This window comes from Merops nubicus, unplaced genomic scaffold (genome assembly GCF_000691845.1).
Source record: "Merops nubicus isolate BGI_N331 unplaced genomic scaffold, ASM69184v1 scaffold32032, whole genome shotgun sequence".
Taxonomy (NCBI): Eukaryota; Metazoa; Chordata; class Aves; order Coraciiformes; family Meropidae; genus Merops; species Merops nubicus.
Window position 1 is genome coordinate 1 of NW_008592105.1, and position 22,891 is coordinate 22,891.

At 42.1% G+C, this 22,891-nt stretch overlaps 1 protein-coding gene across 1 annotated transcript in view; it reads left to right on the forward strand.

Moving 5' to 3' along the window:
* Positions 1–785: 785 nt before the first annotated feature.
* The window catches only part of SMARCAL1 (SWI/SNF related, matrix associated, actin dependent regulator of chromatin, subfamily a-like 1), a 35,591-nt gene continuing 13,485 nt past the window's right edge, over positions 786–22,891 (forward strand). The window contains exons 1-9 of the mRNA XM_008935060.1: positions 786–1,653; positions 2,326–2,376; positions 4,987–5,247; positions 6,438–6,488; positions 9,269–9,449; positions 10,414–10,564; positions 12,590–12,748; positions 14,503–14,568; positions 22,194–22,334. Coding sequence (XP_008933308.1) covers positions 786–1,653; positions 2,326–2,376; positions 4,987–5,247; positions 6,438–6,488; positions 9,269–9,449; positions 10,414–10,564; positions 12,590–12,748; positions 14,503–14,568; positions 22,194–22,334 — 1,929 coding nt within the window. The remainder of the gene's footprint in view (positions 1,654–2,325; positions 2,377–4,986; positions 5,248–6,437; positions 6,489–9,268; positions 9,450–10,413; positions 10,565–12,589; positions 12,749–14,502; positions 14,569–22,193; positions 22,335–22,891) is intronic.

Sequence of the window (22,891 nt, forward strand, 5' to 3'; positions counted from 1 at the left end):
GCTAAGGCGGGCGTGCCGGACGAGGCGGGCAGCCCCCGGCGCAGGGAGTGAGCCCAGTTCTGAGAGAGGTGGTGGGTGTGCCAGGTGCTCGCTTTCAGCGGGAGGCTCTTGACCTGCGAGCGGACCTTTCTCAAGGCGGGAGATAACTCTGCCCGTCGGGGCTCAGTACGTAGCTGCCACATGCTGCAAGATGCCCAAGAACTGGAAAGGGATCAGGAAAGATGAGGTGTCTTCCCATCGTCGTTAATAGGTAGAAACAGTATGAAATGCTTCCACACAAGTCTGCGCAGAGGTGTATCGCTTTGACTGCGTTCACCTTTGCAGGGCAGGCTCTGCAGTGCGTGGTGACCCTGTGCTTGGCTATTTTGTCAGTTCTGCTGGGGGTTGCAGAGCAGAGTGCTCAGAACCGTACAGGAATAGGAGTTTTCTCTGCTTTCCATGTGTTTATCTGTGTGGGACTGGCATGCAAAGCTCCAGCAGTAGCCGTCAGTGTCTGCTTGCTGCTAATGGATCAGTATTGGTCTGACACCTTTGCTGTACTACAGGATTTTTATGTAGGATCAATTTCAGTAGTAGTCACTGGTGATACTAATTAATGCAGTAAGCATTTTTGGAGCGAACAGAGTTGAAATTTCCTATTTTTGCTGTTGTGTTTTGGTTTGTTTGTTTTTGTTTTTTTTTTTTTTTTTTTTTAGACTGGCCTTCATTCCTGTAAAGAAGCAAGTGCCTCTGTGATCAATTCCCAATGCAGTTTTGATTCAGATTTATTGTTTGAATTGTTGAAGATGTCATCAGGCCTTACAGAGGAACAAAAGAGAAGAATTGAAGAGAACCGCCAGAAGGCTTTGGCTAGGAGAGCAGAGAGGCTAGCAGCCCAAAGAGGTGGGCAGGTGGGCATTGCTGGACCTCAGGTGGAAGAACAGAGTTCCAGTCGGGGAAACTTGAAGGAAGAAAACAGTCATGTCAGGTTCCTTAGCCTGCACCAACAGAACCCAAACAGTCCTGTGGAGCAGAAGAGCTATCTTCAGAACGATTATAATCGTTACACTGCAAACCAACAGGTGGCTGGTTCACATAGAGAGCAGCAAAAGAATTGTTCAGAGGTCTCGGAACAAACAAGTGGCGTTAAGCAGTTCCCTACAACCATCCCAGATTCTCCACGGTATTCCCATGAACATTACTTGGCCACTGATGGTCAGGAATATGGACAACAAGCTTTAATTAATCTTGGTACATTCCAGCAGCCCAAATGCTACCCAGCTTTCAAAGACCCTACAGAACCATCTTGTCCTAGATTAACTGATAACAGGCACCCTGATGGTAGTAAAGATTTACAAAATCAGAATAAATCTGCCATAAAATATGTTTCACCACCAAGCAGCACCACCCCGCGTGGTTCAGAAGTGCTGATAAATGCAAGCAGACCAACAGAAAGAGAAGGGGGAGGTGGTGCATCTCAGGCCAGTGCTGGGGTGCAGAAGCTGAGTAGCTCTGTTGGTTCAGGCTCTACCTTTGAAGCTGCCCCTTGCAAGAAGGCAAACAGCATTACAAAAGGAAAATGTGTGAAGTATGGGGAAGACCGGTTCCAGGTTGAAATAGGGTATAATGCTGAACTCATTGCTGTGTTTAAGAAGATACCAAGCAAAAGCTATGGTAAGAATTGATTGATTGCTGTTACATCTGTTGGATCAAAATTTCTATAGCTGTTGAAACTGTAGTTGCTATATGCTCTCAGCATTGCAGCTGTCACTGGGGTGGGATATGTGATATTAATGGGGGATTGGGAAAGTAAAGACAGATTAAATTGGAAAGAAATTCTGAGCACAAATAGCTTGAACTTGGGTTTAGCCAAGGAGGCACAAGTCCTGCTTTATGAACAATGCTTTGAGAAGTTTAGTGACAGCAGCTGGTCAGAGTCTTTTGGGAGAGAAGGAAGGGAAGTTATTCATAAATTCGTATGGGAAATGGTTCGCTTCAGGTGTAGTTCAGAGTTGATGAGCTGATCTTGTTAGCTGGGTTATTGAGAGCAGTGGAGTCTCTGCCATTTGTCTTGCTTCTGATCTTTCCTCCCTGTCTTTGTTATATCATACATTTGTTTCCACTCCATGTGTTGCTGCTCCCTGTGGATGGCTGCTCCATTCTTGTTGTAGTATTGATGTGCCCTATGGCTTTTTTTGGTGTCATGGAGCTGTAAACTTGGGCAAACTTGTTTTCAGATGCAAGTCAAAAAGTTTGGGTAGATTGGATTCTCTCCTACCTTGCATGAACATTTCTCAACACCACTTTTTTTCTACCCCAAATGATTCATATTCTGCCCTATTTTAGATCCCACTTTGAAAAAATGGAATTTCAGCCTGGAAGATTACAGTCATTTCAGTAAGTAAATGGGTTGTTGAATGATAAAAAAGCATCCAAATCTTGACCCCTTTCTCCTACCTTCCATAATTTTTATTGTTTTGTTTTTTTAGCTTTGTTATTGACTGGAGAAATAATAGTAGTACTTCTCAAACACAATATGCATCTTTCGGGCATCTAGCTCATAACATTTTTTTCTGAATTAGTTAATTAGAAGTAACTTAATTTTTCACATAATCAAAGTGCCAAGTGTAGGTTTAATTTTTTTCTGCTGTTGCTGAATTTTTCAGCAACCGACAAGCCTAGTCATAGGCAAGACACCTGCTGTGCAGGTATTTCATATGAATCTGTATAACTGTGTCCTACTGGCTCATGCTTAATTTTTATGTCCATTCATGTGTTTTCTTTTTAAACAGTTCAATTTTTTTTTGTTGTTGGAAAAGGGTAATTCTCTGGGGCTTTGAGTGAGACTGAAAATGGATTTTCCTTTTTTTGGCATAACAAGGATGATTTTATCTTTTTTTCTCTCCTGTTATTTTATTCTGGAAAGATTGAGAGATGATAGAGGCAAACACTTCAGGTAAGCTTTTCAAAAGCACATTGTATTGAAGAGAGTGATAAATCACTATTGATTTCAGTGGGAACAGAATTAGGCCTGTGTTGAGCACTTTAAAAAACCTACAGTTGAGTGCTGGTGTGTTAGTTTCCCATGTGGGTTGCCACACATTTATAATTTAAATGCTGCTGGTTTGCTTGAAGTGTATCAAGTACAGATGAGAGCAGAGTCTCTGCACCAAGGAGCTTGCAAATGAAGAGGATAGTATTTTGAAATCAGGTTTTTTCCTTAAAGTTACCCAATATATGTATTGTCTGTGGAAAGTTCCTGTTGATAAGTGAAGATAATGTGATCAACATTGGGCAATGGTATCAGGGCAAAAAATATCCTGATAAAAGGAAACTGAATTAAAAGGGCCTTAGCCTGAAGTCTTGTAAGTGTAAAAATAATTATTTTAAACTTTCAGCTGTTCATTGTGTTGTTCTGAATAATCTTGTCCCATATTACGTTTCTTGCCTTGTACTATAAGTTCAACGTGCAGTCAAGCCTGGAAACAGATACTGAAATAAGAGAGTAAAATACATTTTTTTTTTTTTTCCAGTTTCTAGCAGTATTAGTTGTAGAGATGAGCTCTAACTATGCAGTACTAAAACAGTAGCATCTAAACTCATTTGTTTAATGCATTGGGAGGAGAAAGAGCTCTACTTCAAAAATTACTTTCACTTGATGCTCTTTTTCTTTGGAGTGTAAATCTCACATGCTTGGATTTATTCTGGAAGTCACTTTAAAGTTGGATAAAATCCAAATGGTTTATTTATTAACTGCTTAGGAAGAAAGTCTGAATTTTTTTCCCTTTTCTTCTCTTTTCAGATCTTAACCACTGAACTTAAGTTTTGTATGGTTTTGTTGCACATCAATAAGTTGGACTGTTTAAAAAGCTGAGTGGGTCATGATGTGCAGCTCAGAGGGCTTGGATTCACATGGATTTACTCTAAACAGCTACTGGATAGGGGAGATTGCCTCTCTCTACCAATATGTGGGGGCAGAATGAGCTTTTTGGTTCACTACTCTTGAGTCTAATGGGCTCTGGAGATATTAATGAATCTTGGTGTTACTGTAGCATCTATGAGTCGCAGTCTTGGGGGACAGATAACTGCTTTGGTACTGTAAACATACAAGAAAAAATGGTTCTTTCTTTACCATCGTGGTTTAGCTATAATAATAAAGACAACACATGGGTATAAATTGGCAGAGAGACATTGGGGAAAGTGTAACATTTATTAGTTTGGATAGCTGTGGTGCCAGGCTCACAGCTGTAAAATGCTGTGTCCCTTCTCTCCCCACGCCCTGGCATCGTGACAGAGGTGGTGCTGGTGATCAGTAAGGTAGGAGTGCAGATGGCTCAGTATAAGTCCTGACTGTACAGACACAGTAGAATAAAGGGTGATGGGCTTAAATTGTAACAGAGGAGATTTAGGGGTTTGGACTAGATTCCTTTCTACAGTATTGTGAGTATACAGCATTCTTCGTAGGTGAGATTGCATATCAGACATTGGGATGAGGCAGGAGGCAGGTATTTTTAGATCTTTCTGCTTTGCTGTCTGCAGAAGTACCTTGCCATCTTTTCAGGCACACACTATTGATCACCATGGGCCTGTCCCTGCAACTTTGTAAATGGAAACGCAGCATGGCCATGTGGAGTTTAATGCTGAGTGTGGTTCTGCAGATTGCTTGCCCTTGCCTAGCAAGCCAGGTTTTGGGATTGCTGACAGAGGGAGCCTAATGCAGTGACAGAGCTGGCTGGGCCTTTGTTCACATACTGTCATGTGTCCCCTCTGCCCCTGTTGTACTCTCTGTGGAAAATCCCACCAGCCTGCTCCTCCACGCCATTACTCTCTCTATTCTTTTTCCCTGTGAGTGAAAGCAGGGAATCATCATTTCTTTAAACTTAAAGGTGCGTGGTTTGTTTGTCATCCTCTTGTCCCTTCTCTTCCCAAAGCATTCTGTGCATCTTCAGTTTATCTATGTACTCTTTTATTAATACTTCTCTCTCTATCTCATGCTTTTCTCCCTAGTGGAAGCAGCAAATCAACTTTCGTCAGTAATTCTGGCACCGCTGGAAGGAGAAAATGAAGTTGGCTTAGCATCAGCCTCTCATTTTGTTGGCAGCAGGGTTGATGTGAAATCCCTCTTGATGATGTGTAAGAACTGGAAGAAACCCTCAGCCCTTGTCAAAGGGAAGTGCGTGTTGATCTCTCGCTTGCGGTTTGAGGTTGATATTGGGTATTCTGCAGAAGTGGTTGGAGTGTTCAAACAGATGAATTCCAGAAATTTTGGTGAGTCTCTGGTTGTTTCTGCTTTGTTCTGTTGACGTTTTGGGGGCTGCTATTGGAGTGCTGTGAATGCTTTAGGAGAGAGAGATTGTGGGACTATGTCCCTCTGAAAGACCATGAGAAGATGTGCTGTAGTGAAGAATTTGAGAGCTTGTAGTTCTGATATAGTGTTGTATCTGAGTCCTGCATTTTACTCTGTGCCAGAACATGTCCTCTTCAGGGCATGTTAGCCGAGGTGATGTTTCAGGACTCAACATGATTATGTTTACTGTTGAAGTGGGATGTGCTGAGAATTTGCCAGCAGTACAGAGACTATGCGTAAGTTCTTGTCTGTACTATCAAATGCACTTGGACATTCTCATATTTCTCCTGCTTTACCGTGGAATATAATGGCTGCAACTGCCAGAGCAAATTGAGTTTTCCAGCAGCTTTACTACTGTTTTAGAGGCAAGTGGAACTGCAGAGCACTTTTTAAGTTGGCATTAAGATTTCAATGGCAAATATGAGGTTTTCCTGCTTGCCATATGACAAATAGGTCCGGAGTGATGAGGTGACCTGTACAGTTCACAGCAGGTCAGTAGCAGCTTGGGGAACAAATCCTGGAGCTCTTGTGCTTTGGGCAGGGCTCCACCCGGTGCCTGGTGTCTTCAGCTGATTCTGAATTCCCTCTACCTTCCCCAGAAGCTGTGGACATACCCTACTAGGGATAAACCTGCCAGACAACCCTGGCATTCATGTTCCTTTTTGAGTATTGATCAGTTGGTGAATTTCTTTTGTACCATCCTGAGTGTCATCTGTAGGGTACAGAGGGACATCTGAAAGTAGTTGTGCTACTGGCTGAAGTCAGAGTTTGTTGGAACCTTCACACACATTCTTCATCCTTTCTTGCACTGAAGGTTGTCAAATTCCTTGGGCAGGTGGCTTTGTTACAGAGGTTCATTAGGGGGGCTGACCTTGGCTTGCTCTACTGATAGCACCACTTCTAGATGTGTGCTCATACTTTTAAGTCTTCTTCAAACTATTTGCTTACTGTGAAAGCAAGCAGAGGAGAATTGGTGGCTGGAGAAGGTAAGAATTATTCTACAGCGGTTCTGAAATGTGGAGAATATGGATGGGTAGCCATGTTCTTACAGTTAGAGCATCCAGTCTTCTGAAAAAGAGACCTATAACAGTGTTTGTTGTAACTATTGCAGATATGAACACCAGAAAGTGGAATTTCCTGCTGGAGGACTATCCCAGACTAAGTGAGTAAATGTGTTTTCCTGTTTTCTGGGGAGCCAAATGAATTCTAACTTCATTTCTTGGGCTAAGCTTTTTTGGTCTTGGGGAGATAGGTTGCTAATGAACCGTGAAGCAGATGTCTTCCTGTTTTTTCAGACAGACTATTTGCCCAGCCTCAAAACTTCTGAATGTATTACTCATGGCAGTCCTTTAGGGGTTCACTGGGAGGGTGGTTCTGTTTTGTCAGATTCTGCATTGAATTCCTGTGCTGTTTCTTAGAGCATGTGGCTGTATTTACTATCACAAAGTTATTTTTATTGCTTATAAGCTACAGAAGCTCTACTTGAACAATGGAGTTGCAGGAGAATGGATTTTTCTGTTCCTACTTGCCAAATTTGAAGAGGTCAGCATGGTGGCTGCCAAGCCTTGGTGTCCTTACAGAAATTCTGTCCTATGGACTCTAGCTGTGCTCCCCTCATCCTCAGTGCCAGCTTGCCTTGCTCCCTTTTGTGTCTGTAGCAATTCATAAACTGGCACAGCCACCCCTTGCTTAGAAAAAAAAGAACTGAAAGCCAAACAGCCTGATAGGTGTTTAAGTAGCGTGCATGGTGTTGTGCTGTTTCATTTCACACCCAGCGAATTTTGTTTTTCAGGTCAGAGTGATAGGTTTTCAAATCTACTGGTGATTTCTGTAACAACCAGTTCAGCCACAGCTGCAGCCTAGGTGCTGTCTAGCTCATTTTGTTCAGCCTCATATGCTACTGCTGGTAATAATGGCTTTGCAGGCAACACACAACTTGAGAAAAATAAGCTTCATAAAGTTAATAAGTTAAGTGCTCTGCACACATCCTTGGGAAGTGTGACTGTGTTTCAGAGCTGAATTGCTGGTGCTTAGGGTACTTTTTCTCCAGCACGTGGTCTTGCTTCCATGGGATACCAAAGCATGTTTACTAATTGAATATCTGCATGTTGCTATGATGCATGTCTTAATAACGTTAGTAATGGTTGTAGGGCTGCAAGCTGTCTGTGGGGCCTTGTAGGATTGCCATATCTTGAAAACAAGTGACTGTGCCTTCGTGGAGACTATTATGATACTCCAGGTCTGGGATGTTGACAGGTCCTTATTCCAGTGAGACCTGATGGTTTTTCTCAATTTGCCAAAAAGCCCTTTTGTACATGCAAAGGGCCTGATCCTGTAGCACATGCTAAGCAGCCTGAACAAGCACATAATTTCCTTCAATCCCTTGGCCATACTGGCTGACAGCTGTATATATCATATGAAGTATTCAGAATCCCACAGATTTGAGGAAAGCAGAAAAAAAGATGTCCTTAAGTCTACTTGCAGGGTGTAATTTGTGAGGGCATTTGAGGCTTCTAGTATGTGCCTTTTTGAGGAACAACATTCGTTTTGTGCCTTTCTGTTTACCTACTTCGAAATAATTTTTAAAAAAAATTCAAAGGCTGGTTGCCATTTCCAGCAGAGATATCTGTTAGCTGGGAACTGTTTGTAGAGGTTAATATCTCTTTGCCTAGTTGCTCAGTCATCTTTATATAAAGGTCACTTCAGTAAAAAATGTCTGTGGGATGAATCATGCTGGTGGCAGATACATCTTAATCACTCTCCCAGCTCATGTACAGAACAATAGCAACAGAATTATCAGTGAGCAAATTGTAGCAATTATGCTAACACATAGCTCAGTCTGTGAGTGTAATAACAAGTTTGTGCTGTACTTCGGGTGGAGAGAGTTCCTTCTATTGAAGAAGTCTAAATGAAGCCAGAGAGTTTAAAAAGTTTGGTTGTTGCTCAACCACAAATGGAAATCTTTTCATATATATATTTATTGGAATTGTTTTTCCCCTTCCTATGGCGAGGCTCCATCCTGCTACTTTCTTCCTGGAGATAACTGAAATAAAAATACTTAACTGAATTCTGGAGGTGCATTTACTGCTGGTATAGTGAGTTCTTGTTTTAGTTATCTTTGCTAAGAGGGTTGTTTTATACCCTCCAGACTCCATATACGAAGCAACCACTAAATAAAAAAAAGAAAAAAGATGCTTCCTGCAATAAAGGGTCTGTGCACATGCATTTGTGTTCTTAGTGTAGAGGTGTCTTTTGTTTCTCAGTCAGTGGTCAAAGACTGACTATTAAATGTGTTCTCCTGGCCCCAGCTCATGGCATGTTTTAAACTGTTATTTCTTTACACAGAAGCGTACTGTTGGATTAAAAATAAACACTATTATCTTTTTGGAATAGGATAGAGAGGCGACCGTAGGAGACGCAAATAAGGTTGTCTAGGAGGTGAATTGCCCTGGTGCTTTGCTTATTGTGATGAGAAGATGAAGGCCTCATCCTCCTGATCACTCGGGGCTGGTGGAGACCTCAGTGGTGTTTAACGCAGAATCCCAAGGTCAAGATAAAGACACCCCTGCCTTCTAGACTTAAGGAGCTCTTTTGTTCAGATCCATACTTTTTTTTTCTGAGCAGAGCGTGCCCTAAGCTGCCCTCAGTGTGAATAATCCAGCTCCAGCTGTATTAGGAGCAATCATCTCTGAATAGTGGCATCAGACTTTCAGTTTTTTATAACCGAGTCTAAATAGGAGGGGAGGAGTTGTGATTCATCATGTGGCTCTGAAATAGACTTCAGGGCAGGGGCCAGGCCAGCACCTGTGCGTGATGCAGTGCATGCAGTGCCTTCTCCGTCAGCTCCAGGGTGGGAAGTAACCGTGTGGGTGGTGTCGAGGCCCTGACATCTGGGATGTACGTTGTGGTATGGTGCCTTTTCTGAACTGTTCTTCTTTGCAGTGGAAGTGTTACAGAGCCTTGTGTCAGTAGAAGTGGAGCCCCTGCCCAAGGCAGTAATACAGACCTTTGCTGCTCAGATACAGGGATCTGCATCACTGACAGACACTCCTGAGGCTGACCTTTCGGCAGTGGACTCCAAAGTTGTGACGAGCCTCATGCCCTTTCAGAGGGAAGGTGTGAAGTATGTCCTCTTTGCATGCTGTTAAGAGCTAGTCCTTGGCTAGAATTGTGTATTTTATATTGGTGCCTGGGCTGTGTTCCCTTCTGTGGAGAGCCCCACATATCTCCGGAGTCTTGGGCTGTTAGCCTTTGGCACTCAAGGCTCTTGGGTGTTTGGTATGGTTTGTGTTGTTGGGGTGGTTTGGTTTTTTTATAGATTTGATTTTTTTTTTTTGTCTTTGACACATCTGCTCTGTTTCTAGCTAGAATTCTTCATCGTGAGTCAGGAGGAAAGTAGCATTTTTCTAGTCTCATAAACTTGTTCAGATTAAACATCTCTCATCTCCCTGTTGTGATTCAGTATGTGCCTAATTGTCATATGATTATTTTTTTTTAAATTTTGTAAGGTCATCTTTTTTCCTCCAAGTACATATCTTTTGTTGTTATTTTTTAAATACTAACTGCACATGGGAAAGTGTTGGGAAATGGTATTCAGGCCCTGAAAGGATTAAAATTACTAATTTTATGTAGTGATAGACTTTTCCATGTCCTATCCCCATCATGTATGGTCATTGTGGACTTCAAAATGCAACCCAGGAAAGTCTGTACTTGTGTTAAAGTGGCGTCGTTGTCAGTAATATTTTCTTAGCTCAACCAGGATGAATTCTGCAACAGCGTGTGAGTAATATAATGGAAAGAATGTGCTTTAAATAATTGTAAGGTCTTGAGACTATTCCTTGTATGAAATCAAAGTCTCTTAAGGACTGGGCTGACACACTCTTTTCAGGAGCTTCCAAGATTTGAGTGATTTGTGAGAGGTGCTCACTTGAGTTAAGGGAGTGGATCCAGCTTTACTAAAGAGCCCATATCACTTCCAGGTGATCCACATTATAGGCTTGGTGATGAGTTGTGCTCATTTTGGCTGCCAGGGTAGATAATAACCCATTTCTTGACTCTTAATTATTTCCCCTCTCTATTTTCCCCAGTTTTGCCATTTTAAGGAACGGACGTTTGCTTCTTGCGGATGACATGGGCCTGGGCAAGACCATCCAGGCGATCTGCATTGCTGCCTACTACCGGCAGGAGTGGCCCTTGCTGGTGGTGACTCCTTCTTCCGTGAGGTTCACGTGGGCAGAGGTACTGCGAGCTTGAGCATGTGCGGGTGGCCAGTAGAGGGCGTGTGCGATGGTTCTGCTCTGCTGCTCTCTGTACAAATCAAAATCTTAAAATTATCTATATTAAGGGTAAGAAACTAATAATTGTACTCATCGAGAAATTTGAGAGAGGGAAATAGCTTGGCACTCACTGTGTGGTATATTCCTAATTTCTTCTATTGGCTGATTTTGTGGCTCAGCTGATCTGTTGGAAAGAGGAAGATCTAGAGAAACTATCTCCTCTGTCTCTGGTAACTTTGTTCCTGCAAGTCAGCTGGCTCCAAGGAGGGGTTTTACTCATCGGTGTCAAAGACAATAGTTGCATTCAAGCACCTGTCTTTTGTATTCAAGCCCTTCATAGCAGGATTTGCCAGTCCCTTGGCTGAAGTAGAAGCCCAGATGCTCGGATTCTTTACTCCATTCAAGAGGCCCCATTATCATAATTGTGTCTGTCATAATACATCTTTTGGCTTGTCCACTTTATGCTGCTGACTCCTCTGAGTCCTTTAATGTTGATCAGAAGCCTAAGAAAGCTTATATGGTTGGGAAATGTGCCTTGAAATAAATGACATGGCTTGTACACTGAGGCTGTTGGTTTGCCATGGGCTAGTGAAATGTTCACTGTGGGAGAAAATGTGAGCCAGAGGTTTTAAGTCAGTAATGTCATACCTGAGCAGGAGAGGGTGGGAGTTCAGCTTTTGATCCTGAAGCTGTCACTTCTGTGGGGTACCTAATGGGAACAACTTGGGGCCTGGTTTCCTGAAGGACTGGGCACCTGCAACAAAACTACATCCTGCTTCAAAAGATTTAAGCAATATGAGATGGGTTTGGTTTGGATTTGGTTTTGGTTTTCCCCTATGAGTGCTGATTTCCTCTTCTTTCCACTATTCCTGCCTCCCTGCAAGGTTGTTGTGGGAGATATTTTGTTTGGACGCTTGCTTTTGAATGATCTGTGTTTAGGAAGGCAATAAGAAAGGCCAAAGCCCTCTTAGACCTAAAACTAGCAAAGGAAGTAAAAGAGAACAAAAAGGGCTTCTTCAAATAGATCAGTAGTAAAAGGACCAATAAGGGGAAGTGTGGCCTGCTGCTGAATGAGGCACAGCCCTGAGAACTGGGGGTGCAGAGAAGGTAGAGCTGCTGAAGGTGCCATTTCTCATCGCCACTTGGACACGTTCCCACAGGGACCAGATCCTGTTTGCTAAAGCCCCAGCCAGTTCTCTGCAGAGCAACATCAGCAGAACTGAAATGCTGCAGAGATTGGTGTCATTGGGGACACAATTACAAGGGAAATGGTGGGTGCTTAGTAGCTAACAGATGGACTTGGGGGAGGATATCTTGATCTGGTATGTGGAGCATTTCAAGAGGTTGATTTGAATGACTATCACCACATGTATTTCAGCTGCTGTCATAGAGCAGCTGGTGTGTTGTCAACTTGATCTTTTAATTTTGTTTATTGGGGGTTGTGTTGTTTTTTTTTCTTAGACTTTTTAAGAAGGAGAGGTAGTGGAAGAGTTTTTGTTGTTCTGGGTGAGTTGTACTTCATCCTCCCTGTGGAGTAAACACTGCTATAGTGAGAGATGTTTGCTGGTTAGAGGTTTGTTTCACAGCCTGAGGTTTCCTGTTGAGTAGGAAAAACTAAGTTTCCCTGCCAATAGTGGTCATTGCAATCTCTGCCTCTGAGCATAGCAGGTAACATCAGGAGCCTATGCATGTTTCTATGGCAGAACCTTTCTTCAGGAAGAAGCAAGAATAGAGCATGTTTGAGCCTTTCTAGCTGTGGATGGTAGATTTGTCCTTATAGACTAAGTTCTGTTCTGGATCTTCCCATTACCAGAGTTGTTTCCTTAGGAAGGCTGCTTACTCTTACTGTGCTCCCAGCTGATATCTAATGGTGGGTAGGGTGGCTCCACGTTCTAAGTATTCATGAGGATGGTTTGTGAAGTGCTTTGGGATCCTGACAGAGGACGTGTGCACCAGAATGCAATTCACTGCTTTCCTCTCCCTCCAGGCATTTCACAGGTGGCTTCCATCCTTGCGTCCAGGTAGCACCAATGTCATAGTGACTGGCAAAGACAACCTAACAGCAAGCTTGATCAACATCATCAGCTTTGACCTGCTCAGCAAGATGGACAAGCAACTTAAGAGCACTTTCCAAGTAGTTATTATTGTAAGTGGTGCACTACAATTTTGAAGTTAACTGTATGCTGCAAATGGGGTAACCCTTGTGTTGTACAGCAGAAGAGTGTGAAGTGGCCCTTGTTTAGGACTGAGACTACATTGTCATTGTGGCTGTGATCACAGCTCTCTTCACGAGTACAACAGGAGGTCTCTCTGAAACTGCCTGAGATTACTAGTAGAGTTTAATTTCGTTTTAATTCCTGAGGCTGTGTTTTTATCTTGTACTGGTTATGGTGCCTCTCTGGTTTCATTGTGGTTGTGCCTGTACTCTGCTGGAGAGAGAGGTTTTTAATGTGATGTATCGATAAAATAGTCTTGGAATGCCATCTTTTTAAGAGGATTTGACTTCAGGAGAGTTTTACTGTTACCCAGTAAACTAGATAACCTCTCAACATCAAGTATGTGGATAAAGCATTAAAAAAATCTGCCTCTGCTTGTGCTTCATTGACAGTCTGTGTTAAGCCATCTTGGATCATTTGTATAATTTCATTTGTAAATTACTTCAATATCTATTTTTTTTAACCTTTTGCAGAGCCATTATAAAAGGTATTTTTCTGGGTTTCAGTTACAAAAATCTGAAAACCACTGGTGTTTCAAATCCAGATTGGATCAAGAGACCTGAAAGTGTTCTCAGTCTAATTTTCAGCAGACATATACACTTCTCCCTAAGATCATGACAACTGGAACATAATAATGCTTTTGTTTCTCAGCATCAGATGGGAATATGAAAATAGATGGCATTCTTTGAAGACCAAGCTACTCATAGGGAAATTGATTCTTTTTGGTTTTATTTTTTTCCCCTGCCCACTCTCTTGCAAGACATTCTGTCAGGGTGGAAAGGCATATTGTTGCTTTTGTGTGCTGGTGCGTGGAGTAAAGGGGCTTGGGCTCTTCTGCCCTGGGCCTTTTACTAGCCCTGAGCTGGCAGATATTCTTTCTGTGTGTTTTTATGTTCAAATTTGGACACTGTATGTGTTTTGCAGATGGGAGTAGTCCTAAGTGCTGAGTTTCCCTGCTTTTTCTTCCAATCTTCTTTTGATGTCTGAGAACATTAAAGTAGCTTATTTGTTAACCAGGGGGAAGAAGGCTGTGCCCAAGAGGCTGAGTGGTTGTGTTGCCTTTGTGTGCATGGTTGCTTGCTCATCCATACATGGAAAGATGAATGTACCCTTGGAGGGCACCGATTACTTTGTGTCCAGGTTGCTGCCTTGCTTCAGCAGTAGAAATGAAGCCTGTTTGGGGGTGATGTGTCAAGTAGGAGGCTATTATCCACCTGGTGAGCCCTATCAGGAGAACAGTTGGATCCTAATTAGGTTTTTTTGTTCCGTATTGTTTTCGTTAACCCCTTATTTAGAGAAGTGGCACTGGGTAGGCCTCCTGTGTTTGCTGCATTTAAAGGACACATAGGGGCAAATGTGTTGCAGTGGTGGAAGTAATGCTCCTCTTTCTCCTTCCCTCTCCAAGCCCCTTCTACTTGCTTGTTTGTGGTTATTTGGGATGCGTGGCTTTAAGGTTTGATTTCTGTGCCATTTGCTTGCAGATGCAGGTTTGAATGTAGGAAGTCTGCTACTCTGTGCTGTCTTTTTGTTTAGAATTTGCTGTGATTATCTTAATGCTTGAACTATCCTCTGGGATGATAGGTTTGTAGCATTAGATAGCTGAGAATACTGGGCGTTTGTGCAGTGGCCTGCAGTTGGACTACGGATCTGAACTCTCTTCACTTTCATGGTGGTTTTGTTTCAGGATGAATCTCATTTCCTGAAGAACATAAAAACTGCACGATGCCGAGCTGCCATGCCTCTACTCAAGGTGAGTATACTGGGTGCCAAATCTCCAGGAGCTAAGGTCAGGAGTGTTCCTCCTTTTACCAGGTTTAGGAGCCAGCAGCTATTTCGGTTGTGGAAGTGGAAATCCAGGTAATGTTGTAGATCCAAGAGCAAGGTTTGTCTCTGGCTTAGCCAGTTGTTCCCCTACCAATATTAGATGGTAAGACTTAACAAAAGCACTCAGAAGCTCCCTTAATCTAATTGTGGTACTGCCACTGTTGAGTTTTACGATAATTGGAAAAAGGAAATGTCAAAAATTGGTGAAGGTATTTGGGGAGAATAGAAAGAACACAGTAGTGCCAACATATACCTTGTTTAATGGAAATAATCATTACCAGTTATTTCTTGGCACAGAAATTGTTGCTGTGTATCAAAATGACATTACCTAGGTCCCTTTCTTGGCTTTGGGTTTGGGCTCTACTCTGTAGCTGCAAGCCTTCAATGTATTTGTGTGGCTGGGGTTCAGGAGCACTCCTGCTGGTTAAATGTACAGAACTAGGAGGAAATGGCAGAATGTGAGGTTAGCAAAACAGGTGGCCCACAGAAGGGAGGCAGTACTCAACTATGCCATAACAGAAGAAATGCAAATGTTAATGTCTGCCTGTTGTCCTGTGATCAAAGAATCAAACTCTCCCTGGTAGGCTCTAGCAGATTAAAGGTACGAGTAGTTTCTAGACACTGCAGAGACTGTACATTAGAAGAAGGTAAATGCAGCTCCTCTTCAGCAATTATTAGCAAGTGTGTATAAAGAGAAGATTTGATCTCTGATGGCTTTATAGCAACCAACTTTTATATGCAGGATTCTTAATGGCAAGCTGAAGGTGGTTGTCCTTGAATAACTTCATTGTTCTCTTTAAAGGCTTGACTCTTGCATTCTCTTAGCTTTCAAATCTCTTCAGTCTTTTAATGTTTGGAAACTAAGTAGGAGGTCCAATTTTATGAGCAGTTTGAACTACAGTTATTAGGGTATGTCTAAAAATGCTGAAAAATAACAAGTTTACCTCATTGCAAAATGCTCAAAAAGTGGTCTCACCCTCTCCTACTTGTAGCTTTGTAAAGATCAGCGTGTCAAAATTATTTGCAGGCTACAAGATGTGAAAGTGAAAGATAGCAGCTGTTAAACAGAGGTTAATTGTCTGTATGCACTTGCTGAGAATTTACAGTTTTATGCTGTCACATCACTGGTCCTAGAGAATTGAGAACTGGTGCTTCTCAAAATGAATTTCAATCTTCTGAAAGCATTCAGAGTTTCATGTTAATTTTGTGCATTATCTCAACTGCAAAGAGCATACAATGCCAGATGTTTTGTGTTACATGTTCAGGTAAATTTTATGCTCCTGCTTCCTTGCTGTAACTTCTGAAGTGAGTATTTGCTATAATAGCCACTCTTCTGCCCTCCTTGCTTTTCAAGACATTTTAAGCATTTTAGTTCTAAAACCAGCCCCTTTGGCAGCTTTGTCTTCAACTACTAGTGAGTGATGCTGTGTTCACTACTGGCACAGCACATCACAACAATGCCTCTGTTGAAAGAAATGCAAAAATGTGTTTTAATCACTTGAATACAGGATTTAACAACTGTACTGTGTCATCTTTATAGTCAATGGGGTAAAACTGGGAGTATTTTCAGTGTTTTACATGATACTTTGAGATTATTGAATAAGAGGCATTGATAAATGTGCTGCTGAAGATCATCTTGCCCTTGCCTCCCTTATCTTAAAAGGATTAGAGGAGTACTGGGGCTCTTCAAGGCCTTGACAGGTACACTGCTTCTCAGTCCATACCTTAAGGTCACAGCATGGAGCCATGCCAATGCTGTAACCAGAGCTCCTGGAGCCACCTCGTGCATTGTCTACCTTCTAAGCATTGCAACTTCTAACTGTTAGTGTTGTTCTGCTTCAAACTTTCTGAAACTGCCATAGTTGCTTATATTTCCTATGAGGTTCCCAGTGTCCTAAAGCATGACAGCTTAGCCTTGAACTGACTTTTGGAAAAAAGGAGGAAAAAACCCAACCAACCACCAACAACACAAAGAAATGTGAGCCTCGGCCCTTCCATGCTACAAACATTTGAGTTCATAATGGCACTGGACAAATCTAAGTTAAAATGTTTCTGAATATGAAACGTTTCTGTCACTTCCATCCATATTTAATGGATTCTTTTTATCTTGATAGAATCTGCTCTTATGCCTTCTCCATTTGAATAATAAGTAGAATACAAAACTTGTTGCAAGTGTTTAGACAGAACCACAAAATAACCAGATTAAATCAATACATACGTAATAAAGATGACTTACCGTGCATATTAATCTTAAATCCACCTTGTTAGCCAGGCTGAATCTCCACCTCTGAAATATTGAACCCATGGTTACAGCATTTAAAGCCTTATTTTATTTTTAATATCTGACATGGACTGGTTTTCAAAATGAAGTGGTATTTTTAGCTGCTCAGTAATAATTCATCTTCTCTTGCTCTCTTGTATGTATTGTGGAGCAAGTGTGGTATGGAATTGTCAAGCAGAACCATGTATTAAATATGTGGCCTATGTTTGTTAGTTGGGAACTTCTAGAATTTTTAATATTTAAAAAGAAAAAAATCCAAACCCAACTGCATGTGTGTGTGTGTGTAGTATTTGCTGTCTTTGTGACATAACAGCTGCTACCTTGGCAGAGGTTTAGGACTTGGGGCAGTGGGAAGTGTGGCCAGAAAGACTTTGTAGTGCAGTTTCTTAGGGGCTGGATGTATGCAGTCACCATGCTTGCTACCCAGTAGCTTGCCCCACCTTGCCATTAGTTTAAAGTAAGAATATAGACATGTTGTGTCCAGTTTATTGTTACTAGACAAAGTTTTGAGAGGAACTTAAAGTTACACAAACAGGGTGAGCTGAAGTAGCAGCAGGGAAATGTTTAGGGTGGATTTCTTGCTCCCCTCACATTGCCAGGGGATGTACAAACTTGTGGGTGTGCAGACTCATACATGGGGGAGAACGCTTCACTTACCTACATGGAACCAGGTGGCGGAGTTTGTACACAACATAAATATTGTGAAAGTGGATGGATTGAAAGCCATAGTAGAAAGCAATCCTTTGATGTTTTGGCATGTGGCAAAAGTCTTGTTTTGAGCTCAACCAGCTTTCACACTGGCCAGTCTGCCCCCAGCTCAGCATCCCTGATGTGTGACCCGCTTGTCACCCTGCTGTCTTCTATAGTCACGTGATTGGAACGAAGTTCTCCTGAGCGTAGGGACAACCCTGGTGGTCGCCTTTGCCTCTGCCCTGCATCTGCCTCCCGCAGAGGTGGAAAGTGGTGTGGTGCTATGCATTTTGTAAGCATTTTGATTTTTTCCTTCCAAGATTAGACTGGCCCAGAGACATGAGCATGTGCTACTGTTATCCATGGAAGAGCAAAGCCTAAGGCATGGAGGTGGAGAAGCAGCAATCAAATGGAAGTGCTTCACTGATCTGTGGTGCGGTCTCTTGGGAACTGGAGTGAAAAGATTTCTACATCCTTCAACTAGTCAAAGTGCTGCATGGTCTTTGTTCTTCTGTAATAGCATAGAGTACTGTAAGGCAGTGGAAACTGGTGAAGGTCCCAGTGGAGCATGGATGAGTTTTTTGGATGCACAATAGTAAGTTCTTATTGAAGAACTGGGCTAGAAGCTGAGAAATAAAGCAGTACCTAATCAAAAGATTCCAGTGACATAAAATGGTCTTATTGGTGTTGTGTGCCTTATGGGCTTTGTTCCACAGCATTTGGGTAATACTGCTAACGTGATTGTTCCTGTTGAGCTGCTGTTCAGGTCAATAGAATGATGCACATCTTTGCAGAGTTAAAGGTCTTTGTTTCTATTATGGAAGTCCAAATGCGTTGTGTGGCTGGAATCTAAGACTCTTTGTACTTGTTTTAATAAAGAGATGCTTAAAAATAATGGATAGAAATAGGTCAATGCTGAAGGTGGAAAGTGAGGAGAGAACAAAAATCTCTCCTTACAGTGAGAAAAAAAAAAAAAATAGCAGCTGTCTTTAGGTGTTACAGATCCATATGGATCGCATAAATAAGCCTTTACTTGTTCTCACCTGATGAGAGATGGAACTTCATTTTGAAATTGGAGAAGTTGTGGGCCCTCAAAGCTGCACCTTCAGATCTGCTCTTACCTTCCAATTTTCCTTCCTTCTCAAAACAGGGAGGTGATGTGGTCTGCTTTAGTCATAGATGACCATCTGACATTCTCTGTCTAGATGTCACTTAAGAATAGGGAGAGATTTACTTCTTTTTTTTTTAAATAACCAACGTAGGATCATCTTGTGAAGTGCAGAGCCCTATCTACCTTGCCCAAGTACAGAAACAGACTCCTTAAAGCATCTGCAACCCTTTCTCTTTATCACATCTGCTATTCCATCAGGTGATGATGGCTGCTGTCAGATTTTTCATTTCACAGGATAAGGTATTCTTATGCTAAGCAGTTGGAAAGGACAGAGTAAGCAAAAGCTGGGGACACAAGTAATTGTGCAGCCAGAACCAGCCATGCTTATTTTAAAAAGTATATCGGTCTGTTAGCATATGGCAGAACTCGTGCTGTGAAATTCATTTAACACAGAGACAGTCATTGTATGGTAATGAGGCTCTTTGCATGTTCAATTATTACTCTGTGGCATAACCCCCCTTCCTCACCTGCTCCCTTTCCAATCCCCTGGGTGCTGGGTTTTGACTTCTAAAGCGCATGCCATCAGGGGTTGCCATTTCATAAATTATTCTTTGACTTCCAAGAATGACTTTTGCAAATGTTGTCTCAGCTGCAGAGTTAATTCTTGCTGGGTGTATAGTGTGTAAGATAATGTAATGCTGCAAAGCCACAACTGTCTGATGTTACTTAGGGAATGAAGGCTGCAGACCCACGTCTCCACTAGTCACGTCATGGTCTCAGTTCCCTTAAGCAGACTCCCAAGAAAGCAGCTGTGAGAGCAGTCACAAGGACACATGAGAGAGGAGTGCTTCTGGGGAAGGTTGAACTTCATGCCTAAGTGCTAATGAGCAGCTAATGTTAGTTCTCCTATGTGGAAATCTGTATCAACTACAGATCTCATTTTGCCAGAAAGTCCTTGCTGGTCCCTGTAACCTTATTTTCTGTGCTGTTGTTCCATGTTATTCTTAAAGACCTCGGAAGAAAGAGCTTAAGTTCTCACTCTTGACAGCACAGAAGGTTCAGCAAGAAAGGAGAACTAAGGAGTGATCAGCAGAGACTTCTCTGCAGGAGTAAATCTTTATTGGCATCTATTCAAAATGAGCTGCCGCTAGAGAAAGAAATGTGAACCAAAGCCATTTCAACCAGAATTTAAGTAAACCTTCAACACTCACAAACTTGTCCTCTTAGGATTTTTTTTTTCTTATTTTCTTTCTTGGGCTCCTTCTGTATGGATTTTAAGACTGAAAAGGGACCCTTGGGATCATGAGTTAGGCCACCTATATTCCACACAATTTGCTGCTATTAATTTCTTCAGTTCTTCACAGCTCTTGTAAAGCCTAGTGTCTTCTGGATTTTCCTTAGCATTTTTTTTGAGGGCGTTGGTTGGTTTGGTGGTGTGGTGAAGGTTTTGTTTTGTTTTTTTTTTTGTGGTTGTTGTCATTGCTTTTTACTTTCTGATTTAGTTAATTACAGAAGATGTATCACAGCCCTTGATAGGTGCTCATGGTGGTTAGATACCCTGTCTGTTCAGGAAATAAATCATGCACAGCAAAGCAGCAGTTGGACAAGGTTAGAATTTGACCTGTAACTTCTTTATTCTCTCATCATTCTCATCATTTATTTAGGGACTGGGGAGGGAGCCTGACTAATTGTTTTAACTGCTGGAGGATTAGTGTTCCAGCCTCACGTAGCTGCTCTACTCCAAGGAGGAGGAGCCCTGAGAATGGCATAAAACCTTTCAACACAGTTGGGTTTATATTGCATTCAATATGTCCCTGGTTTATTTTAGGTGAACTTCTCTTGCTTTAGTTTGATCCAGACCTATCGAAATGAGCTGTCTGTAGTTGTATGACCTCTAAGTTGTCTTTTTCCTAGCAGTGGTCTTCTGTTAGTCCAGGAGGAAAAAATTCAGTTTGGAAGTTTCTTGCAGATGTGGGACTGGCTTGTCTTATGTTTCAGCGGATTTCTCAGGGTGCTGTCAGTTTATTCCTCAGAGACTTCTGCGGAGCACCAGATATTGTCTAGCTTCTGTTCAGTTGACCTCCACTGTTGCCTTGATTTTTAAAAAACAACTTAATTTCTGCTTTATTACTTTGTTTCTTCATGGGATCTGGTAATCTTTGGTCTCTGTGACTCTTCCCTCTTTTGAGTAGCATAAGCACCTCTGTCTTGTGCATACTCTCACCTTCTGACATGTCTAAAAGTTTCACCTCTCCTCTTGGTTCAATAAATATTCTGCTTTTTAAAGTGTTTATGGGGATTGCCTGATCCTGGTGGTGATGACATTTCCTTCTGATCTATTTAATAGGGATGGAGGGAGAAGGCAAGTCTCACTTTGATTACAACTTATATTTAAGTGTCTGATAAAAAGTCCTGAAATTAATTTCTGGTAGCTGATCTGTGTACTTTTTTTCCACCAGGTTTGGTTGGTGAGGGGATGAATTGGCTGAATAGATTTGGGTGACTGGTAGATCTCAGTAAAGCGATAAAAGAATTTCATTTTCTTTTTCATTTAAATATGAATGAGCTGTTGGTACAGATGTCACTCAAGAATCTCTTTATTATTTTAATGAACCTGCATTAAACCATGCAGGAAATTACAAGGCATGTGTAATTTAATGACTGTATGTGAATCTACAGCAGTAGAAATTCATAGTTCCATTCTAATAATAGAATTGGATAATAATGGAGGTATGAGGGTAGAAATGCATCTGGGAGGCTTTTATCTCTATAGTATAACTTTTTTCCCCAGTTTTCAAGGCACCTACTTTCCATGCAGATTTCCTACCCCCTACAACATGTTTTACAATCTTCTTACATGATTTGTATTTATGAACTCCAGTTCTAGCATCCAGCCAGCTGTGCCTAGACTCATCATGGCTGTCAGATTGGCATCTTCTGGTCCTCCTTCAGGCAGCTACGTTGTTCTCTCTTTGCTAGTAGAGTTTAAAAAGGAAAAAAAATTTAAAAAGTGAGGGGAAAAAAATGCTACTTCTCTGGATCAGGAAAACAGCCAGTTTATGGCTTACTGTGGCAGGTTTATTACATGAGAATTTATTTTGGAGATGAGGATGTACCTGAGAGGGTGTGTTGTTTTCCTGTGACATCTGATGTCAAATGAAATGTTGAATCAGGCATGAATTAGCATGTCTAGTGGACAAATGCAGAAGGCACTGTCATAAAAATTGATGCCCCCTTCCCTTACAGCATGTGGATGATGAATAAGAAACAAAGTGGTTTGTCCTGCTTCCTAGAAGTTTTAAGCACTGTCCTTGGGTATCTTCAGGCAGTGAAGGCTGAAAGTATCTGTGGAAGGAGAAGTACTCTTCGATTTAGGGTGCTTGGACAGTGGCTCTGGGACGGGGGATGGCAAGAGAAGCAGGTTATATTGTAAGCTGGATGGTAACCATGCTCTGTTTTGCTTTCCCAGGCTGCCAGGAGAGTGATCCTGCTCTCTGGGACCCCTGCCATGTCTCGGCCTGCGGAGCTGTACACCCAGCTGGCAGCTGTCCAGCCAGCCTTCTTCCCCCAGTTCCACGCCTTCGGCCTGCGCTACTGCAATGCCAGGAAGGTACTGCCAGGGAGAAGTGGCAGACTGGGGCTCTGCAAACAGCATTTGATTGTGTTTTCCAAAATGAGGAGGCTTTTTCTTTCCTTCCACCTGATGTTACATGTTTTTTGAGAAAGTCTTACTGCAGAGTAACATTCTCAGCCTGAGAAAGTCGTGTAAGTGTTAGGGTGGCGGGCCTGGGACACAGAAGCTGTAATGCTTCTTGTAAAAAAACCTCAAAGCCACACCCCTCAAAACCTTGGAAGCAAAAAGCATTAAAAAAAAAATATGGACATAGCTGGGGAAAGGAACCTGTTCTAATAAGAACTTGCCTTCAGAAGTGTTTTAAATGGGTAGGGGGTAACTATGGGGGCTTTAAGTAGCTGTAAGTTTGGGCTAATTGATTTGACAATAAAGTACTGAACAGGTTTTATTCTGCTTCAGTGACTGATCCTCAGCATACCTTGAAAAAAAAATAACTTCTCTTACCCCTGCCAGCTTCTCAGCAGTGGTTTCAGCAGCCATTGAGTCCAGCCACCACAAGATCGTGGCTTTGCGGGAAGCTGGCACTTGTGGCC